The 6,242-nt window shown below is 43.4% G+C and overlaps 2 protein-coding genes across 2 annotated transcripts in view; one reads left to right on the top strand and one right to left on the bottom strand.

Annotated features, from left to right (window-relative positions):
* Positions 1 to 602: 602 nt before the first annotated feature.
* On the bottom strand, positions 603 to 1,893 carry LOC111728657. Its single transcript, XM_023519479.1, has 2 exons — positions 1,655 to 1,893; positions 603 to 1,232 (listed from the first exon to the last, which is right to left on the bottom strand). The coding sequence occupies exons 1-2, from the start codon at positions 1,722 to 1,724 to the stop codon at positions 808 to 810; spliced, it is 495 nt and encodes a 164-aa protein (XP_023375247.1). The 5' UTR covers positions 1,725 to 1,893; the 3' UTR covers positions 603 to 807.
* An 89-nt stretch (positions 1,894 to 1,982) lies between these two features.
* CBLL1 (Cbl proto-oncogene like 1) overlaps positions 1,983 to 6,242 on the top strand; it is an 18,869-nt gene continuing 14,609 nt past the window's right edge. The window contains exon 1 of the mRNA XM_023519587.1: positions 1,983 to 2,012. Within this exon, the coding sequence (XP_023375355.1) occupies positions 2,000 to 2,012 (13 nt within the window). The 5' untranslated portion in view covers positions 1,983 to 1,999. The remainder of the gene's footprint in view (positions 2,013 to 6,242) is intronic.

Raw genomic sequence — 6,242 nt, 5'->3', positions numbered from 1 at the left:
AGATTGGTAAAAAAATGCCTGATCCTCTCAGTACTGTATTTAAAGAAATAGTGCGGTATGGCAGAAAAATTAAGTTTTCCTCAATCCCCCCAAACAACAATAATCTTTCAGCATCTGAAAGAATCTTGAAAAACAGTGATTCAGAACTATACATTTTAACAAAAACGGGGATTTTTCTGGTGTTAAGTTCATTCATTTTTTAAAAAAAAAAAATCAGGTTAATTTGAGGATACAAAGAGTTAGGTTACAATGTTTGCATTTGTTAGGCATAGCCCCTGTTGTAGTTGTGTCCCCCGCCAGGAGGTGTGCCATATACCCCCACATTGTGTCCATTAAGTGGGAGCACACCAATCCTGCTCCCTCCTCGCCTCTCCTCCTCCCTTCTTACCCCGCCCCCAAATCTAGAATTGAAGAGGCAAGGATAATTTTGAGTAACAACATGTCTAGTTCACTTTTCAGTCAAATCCTGTTTATATAAATCTGCATATATAGTGTCAGTTTTTACAAAGAGCCCAGTAAATTACCAAATGACACGGTCCATTTAAATAGTATTGATCATCATAGGATTATTCAGAGCAGTTACTGTACAACTACACAAACACAACACATGGCTACACGTACTTTATTTGGAATTCTGCACCGTGAAAACATTTCTGTAAGAGGTCAGTAATCTTTCATTGATCTAGGAACTCTGGCACTGAAAGCGTGAATAACCTAAGGTAATGATGTCGTCACCAAGGGACGACAAGAATAGAACCCAAATCCCTTGACTCCCAAGCTTGTGTTTTCCACTAATTGTGCTCCTTTCTACTCATCTGAGAGCATCAAGTGTAAAGGGTTGGAGAAGGGAGTGGACACAAATGAGCCAAGCCTGCGAGGTGGAGACTGCACTGACGGTCCAAAGGAATCGCCCTTTGGCACTTTGCTTTTGTTTTGGCTGAGGAAGATGAAAGCAGCAGCAACCACAAACCCCTGGGACCAAGAACTGGAACTAGGTACCGCCCGATGTGGTAACTCTCTCTTCCTCTTTGTAGGCCTTTCCTTTTCAACCTCTCCCTTCCGGCCAAGCCTGGCGCCTCCTTCACCTCCCGCGGTTTCGTTCCCTGCTCCTTCGGCCCCACTCTGCGGCGCTGCCAGGTGTGTCCAGGAGAGGCGGCAGCAGCGCCACACTCGCCCTCCGCCCGGCCCTTGCGTCCAGTGCTCCAGGGGTTCGTAGCGCCACAGCATTTTCTCTAGGAAGTGAGCGGTAGTCAAGCATTGTGTTTCAACTGTTGCAAACTTAAAAGAGGGGGCGCGGAGCATGTACCAGATGTGCTCTGCGTGGGTCTGGGAAGCTCATCAGCACAAAGCAAAACTTAAGACAATGAGCACCGAGCCTTTCTCTTTAGCTGGGGGCTTCACGGAGCTCGGCCATCCCCCTGGGCAACCTCCCGCCGGAGGACGCCTTCCTGAGCGCGCGTGTTTACTCTCTTCCCGGACTGGGCGGAGAAGACGCGCGGTCTCGGACCCCGGGGGATTCCAAACCGTTACTCCGCCTGCCGGGGTGGGGCCAGCGCAACGGCAGAGCCTGCGCGGAGGAGCTGGCCGGCTCCAAGGCCCTGGCGCACTACAAGTCCCAGAAGGCATCGCTCCACGGGGTGGGCAGCCGCCTTACCTGCCGCGAGCTTTTTCCTGCCGCTTCCACCGCTTTCCCCCTCCCCCGTTCCCGTCGGTGTCCTTCCCATGGTTAAAAGGCTACTTTCTGTTGAAGCACATGAGAAGCTTCACCACTCTTAACATCAACGCTCTTCGCGTACTCGCTTTTTCTGCCCCTGTCCGCCCATGCCTGACTCCCTCACCGGAGCGGGGTAGCGGACGGTAGAGAGGGAAGTCCGCGCGGGCCGCGGCCGGGCAGCCTGGCCGCACTTCCGCCTGCCGTCCCCGGAAGGCAGCGCGCACGCGCTCGCTGCGACTCCGGCGCGGCTGACTTCCGCTCCCACTGTGCTCTGCGAGCCGAATCATGGATCACACTGGTAAGGAGGCGGAGGCAGTGGGGGTCCCGGTTCCATGCCCCCTTGGCCGGCCTGGGACTGGTCGCCCAGCGGGCAAAAGGAATTATGCTCTCCCTACGACTCTGGGGTGTGGCAGTGAGAAAGAAACCCCACAGACCCCTTTATGTATCCGGCAGGGGCCTGCTGCTTCCTGGCCTACTCCCCGGTGCGGTACCTACCTCCTCAGTGCCGGCAACAGCCGCTTCTTCCCTGGTTCTGTTGCCCTTGGTGCCGGGACAGTGGGCGGCGCAGGCCTCGCGGAAAAGGAAGAGCTCCCGCTCTTTTTTTCTCCACCCGGCTGCTCTGCACTACGTTATGGGCACTGGCGGGTAGATTCCAGTCTCGGAGTCGGGGGAACCTCATTACTCTGGGAGTGGATGTGTTGTCTCGGTCAGCTTGGGCGGGTGCTGCACTGGTCACCTCCTGTGGTTGTCTCTCAGGTCCTTCATGGGTTAGAGGTGAGAGAAGGAAACGCATATAGTTTGGGGGACCAAAGTCAGAGCACCCTTAAAGCGCAAAGCATGCCCCGCGCCTCGGCAGCGGTTCTTGCTCATCATTATTTGGGTTTGTTTACAAAGAAAAACTTAAAAATCAAGACATTCTCATCCCTTTCTCCAAGTAAAAGTGGCTCCAACCTTTGTTATGTGCTTTTGGCTTTTGCTTCCTTGTTGTTCTTGGATATTGAATGAGTGCACGTGAGAATTAGAAAGTGCTCCGCTTATATCAACCACATCACAAGTAGGAAAAAGGGCTTTTTCTTAAGTATTGATTGAGATGTCCTCGTTTATCAAATATCTAGTTACATAATGGGGTGTGTGTGTGTGTGTGTGTATATATATATATATGTATAAACCTACAGATACCTGTAAGCCTGGAAATGGAATGAAGAAATGGTAAACAAGGGGACCAAGTCACTGTTCTGATGGATGCATTCCATCAGATGGGGGAAGACAGGCAATAAACAATCTTTTTAAAAAACTAAACGTTTAAAGATGATGATGAATTTCTTAAAGCACATACATGAGTACTGTAGGGAGACTAATAGGGAGCTGCAGAGAGAGTGCTCATGGAAAGTCTGGAAAGGTAACATTTCAGCTCAGATCTGTTGGATAAGAAGTAAACAGCCATAGGATCAAGCAGGAGGAAGAGCACTCAGGGCGCTGAGCTAGGAAAATGTAGAATAGGCCAGTTAGCTGCAGGCTAGTTACAGCCAGAGGGTAAGAGCCCTAAAATGAGATTGGAAAGGAAGGCAGGGGTCACCTTGTTCAGGACCTTGAAAGCTATGGAAAGATTTGAATTTTAAGTGAATGTGAAGCCGTTAAACAGAAGTAGAAGAGGAACACAATCCTTTAAAAAATATAATAGGTTGTTCTGTGAAGAATAGTGGAAGAGAGGGAGGCAGGAATATTGGACAGTAGCCAGTTTAGGAGGTGTAGACCAGTAGGGAGGCTCGGTTTAGTGAAAAGGAAGATTCAGCAAGTATTTTGGTGGTAGAACTCATATATGTACTGATGGATTGATTTGGAGGTATGTGAGAGAAAGGACAAATGCCTGGGTAGCGCCCATTATGGAGTTGGGGAGAACTTGGAAGTAAATAGTCTTTTTTGGCAGAGGTGGGACACAGGAATTTGTGAACAAGAGTTTGTTTTTGAACTGCTAAATGTTCGCTATGTATTGAGACAAAGGGGAGACATTAAGTGGAGATCAGAGGAAAGATCTGAACAGAAAATACATATTTGGGAGTTAGTATCTTACAGCTGGTGTTTCAAAGCCTGAGGATGGATGAGATTACTTAAGCGTTAAGTACAGAGAAGAGGGCCTAGAACCAGCCTTTAAGAAACTGCAATGTTTGGAAATTTTACAGGGTTAAAACTCTGGGATCTTGATATTAAAGTAGCAAACATTCAACTCTAGGAAAATATTTCTCATTTAAGTCTATTAACTGAGATTGGGAGTGAAGTCCCTGCTACCTTTAGAGGCTGTTATGTTAGGAAATCATATTACAGGTGGGTATGTAAAGATTATTTATCTTTGTTGTCAAAGTTAAAAAGTTGCCTAAGGAAGTAAGTCATCCTAACATGAAAATATTCACTAATGAACTGACCACTTAAAAAAAGTTTCCATTCGTGTCCCTTCTCTTGACACTAATTTCTTACCTATTCTTTTAATTTCTTTATGAGCCAGTCTTCTCAATGTTTCATGTCAGAAGATGGTATCAAATACTGTGATTATGAAGTAAAGTTAGGAAATCTGCAAAAGATCCAGGTTTTCAATAAATTCATAAACATGAGTTTGATAAATATTTAAAGCACAAATAAAGCGTTTGGCAAATGAGGAAATGCCATTTAGCTAGTTAATTGACAACATCATGACAGTTTACATATCTCTAAAGAATTATTTTAATATCAAAAGATAGGCCAGGTGTGGTGGCTCATGCGTGTAATCCTAGCTATCTGGGAGGCCAAAGCAGGAGGATCTCTGGAGCTCAGGAGTTAGAGACCAGCCTGAGCAAGAGCAATACCATGTGTCTACTAAAAATAAATTAGCTGGGCATGTGGGGAGCACTTCTAGTCCCAGCCTATTCAGGAGGCTGAGATAGGAGGATCATTTGAACCTAGGAGTTTGAGGTTGCTGTGAGCTGGGCTGAAGCTGCAGCCCTCTAGCATGGGCAAAAAAATACATAATAAAAGATTAATAAGTCCTTGGAAAAATTGATGAAACCCTTGAACATTATGTAAAAATGACCCATTTTATGATCATGCTGAAAGATTCAAATGTAAAATAAAGGTGTCCTAGTAGGATTTTGCTGGAAAAATTACTCCAAGAAACTCCCAATTAACGTTAGATCTATTCTTTGATCATTCTAAGAGTTAGTGCTTTTGCAACTGTAACCTAAAGTTTTAAAAATATTTCTTGGTTCCTTTTATATAAGATAAAATTCTAAATAAATATTTTTAAAAACTAAGAAATGTGTATTCACCTTAAATGGCCAGTTGTCTTTAGTACTTGCTTGTATAATATCCAAGAACTTTTTGTTGTTATGGGCTTTGTTTTGTTCTGTATTCAAAAGGAAATTGTGGTGTAATGGTCTAATTCTTAATTAAGAAACAAGAAAAAGCAAAAAAGCCCCAAATAAAACCGGAATATTTTCACTATTAAATGCTGTACTATGTATGAACTTACAATTGGTGGGGCAAACAGCAAAGTAGTTAAGAGGCAGCAGATTCTTGAAAGTGGTAGACTTTTAAGAATAGAAAGTAGAACACTGTTGGCAAGCAATAGTGTTCTGGGTGCTGTAAAAAGGGCTTATAGTAATGAGATGTAGGTATTTTCATCATTCAGAAAAGTAAAACCATTAAAAGTCCTTTTAATATGTGAAGGACAGCATTGAACTGTTAACTATCTCTAACAACTTTGTTGTAAAGTCAGGAATACTTTTTGAGCATTCTGTCTTGTCTGTCTTTTGGCCATTGTATTGCTTGATGGAGTTGGGTTTATCCTAACTCAAGATTTTAGCTATCCATGTAGTTCATACTTTTTCTATTGTTTTCTTTCTTTCTTTTTTTTAAGGATTATCTGTTATAAAAGTTGAAGGTAAACTGAAGGATGTTTGGAGTAATCATTAAGAACCCATTTTGAGATTTATATGTTCAGAAAAAGTGCAAATGAATGTGAATTTATATGTGTCTATAACCCTAGTAGCCTTGGAAATCATTAGGGCTTATTTCTTCCAAATTTGGCTTTACTGAATTTGGTGTGGACAGTTTGGCAATCAATCTTGATTATGCTATTTCCAGCAGTGGCAATTACACATCCTTGATCAATAACTTGTCATGTTTAAAACATTACAATTAAAAAAATTGTTATTTGCATTTCCTGTTTCAGAGCATTTTCCCTTTTGCCTTTAATGGATAAAGTTGATTATTTTCTTTATTATATCTTCATATACTACATACTTGAAAAAAGGTAACTCTTAAGCTTTAGATGGGATCAGTTCTATGAAATAAGTAAGGTTCCTATTCCTCATGGAACAGGAATTTATTTATTTCATAGATAATAACAAACAAAGACTTTAAACTCTAGAAGTTACCAGTTGTTTAGACCTACTTGAAGCGCAGAAAGGGTGCATCCTCCTAAATTATAATTTACCATTATGGCCAGGCATAATCCTAGCAGTCTGGGAGGCCAAGACTGGTGGATTGCCTGAGCTCA

Source organism: Otolemur garnettii, unplaced genomic scaffold (genome assembly GCF_000181295.1).
Source record: "Otolemur garnettii isolate 467f Iridium unplaced genomic scaffold, OtoGar3 scaffold00005, whole genome shotgun sequence".
Taxonomy (NCBI): domain Eukaryota; kingdom Metazoa; phylum Chordata; class Mammalia; order Primates; family Galagidae; genus Otolemur; species Otolemur garnettii.
This window is presented reverse-complemented; position numbering and strand designations above follow the sequence as displayed.

What these genes read in the sequence shown, in the direction of transcription:
- LOC111728657 (XM_023519479.1), bottom strand. Translation starts at nt 1,724, where the DNA reads ATGGGAAGGACACCGACGGGAACGGGGGAGGGGGAAAGCGGTGGAAGC. An exon ending in CAGGAAAAAGCTCGCGGCAG is followed by an intron (nt 1,233 to 1,654) that starts GTAAGGCGGCTG and finishes CTCACTTCCTAG; the next exon opens with AGAAAATGCTGTGGCGCTAC.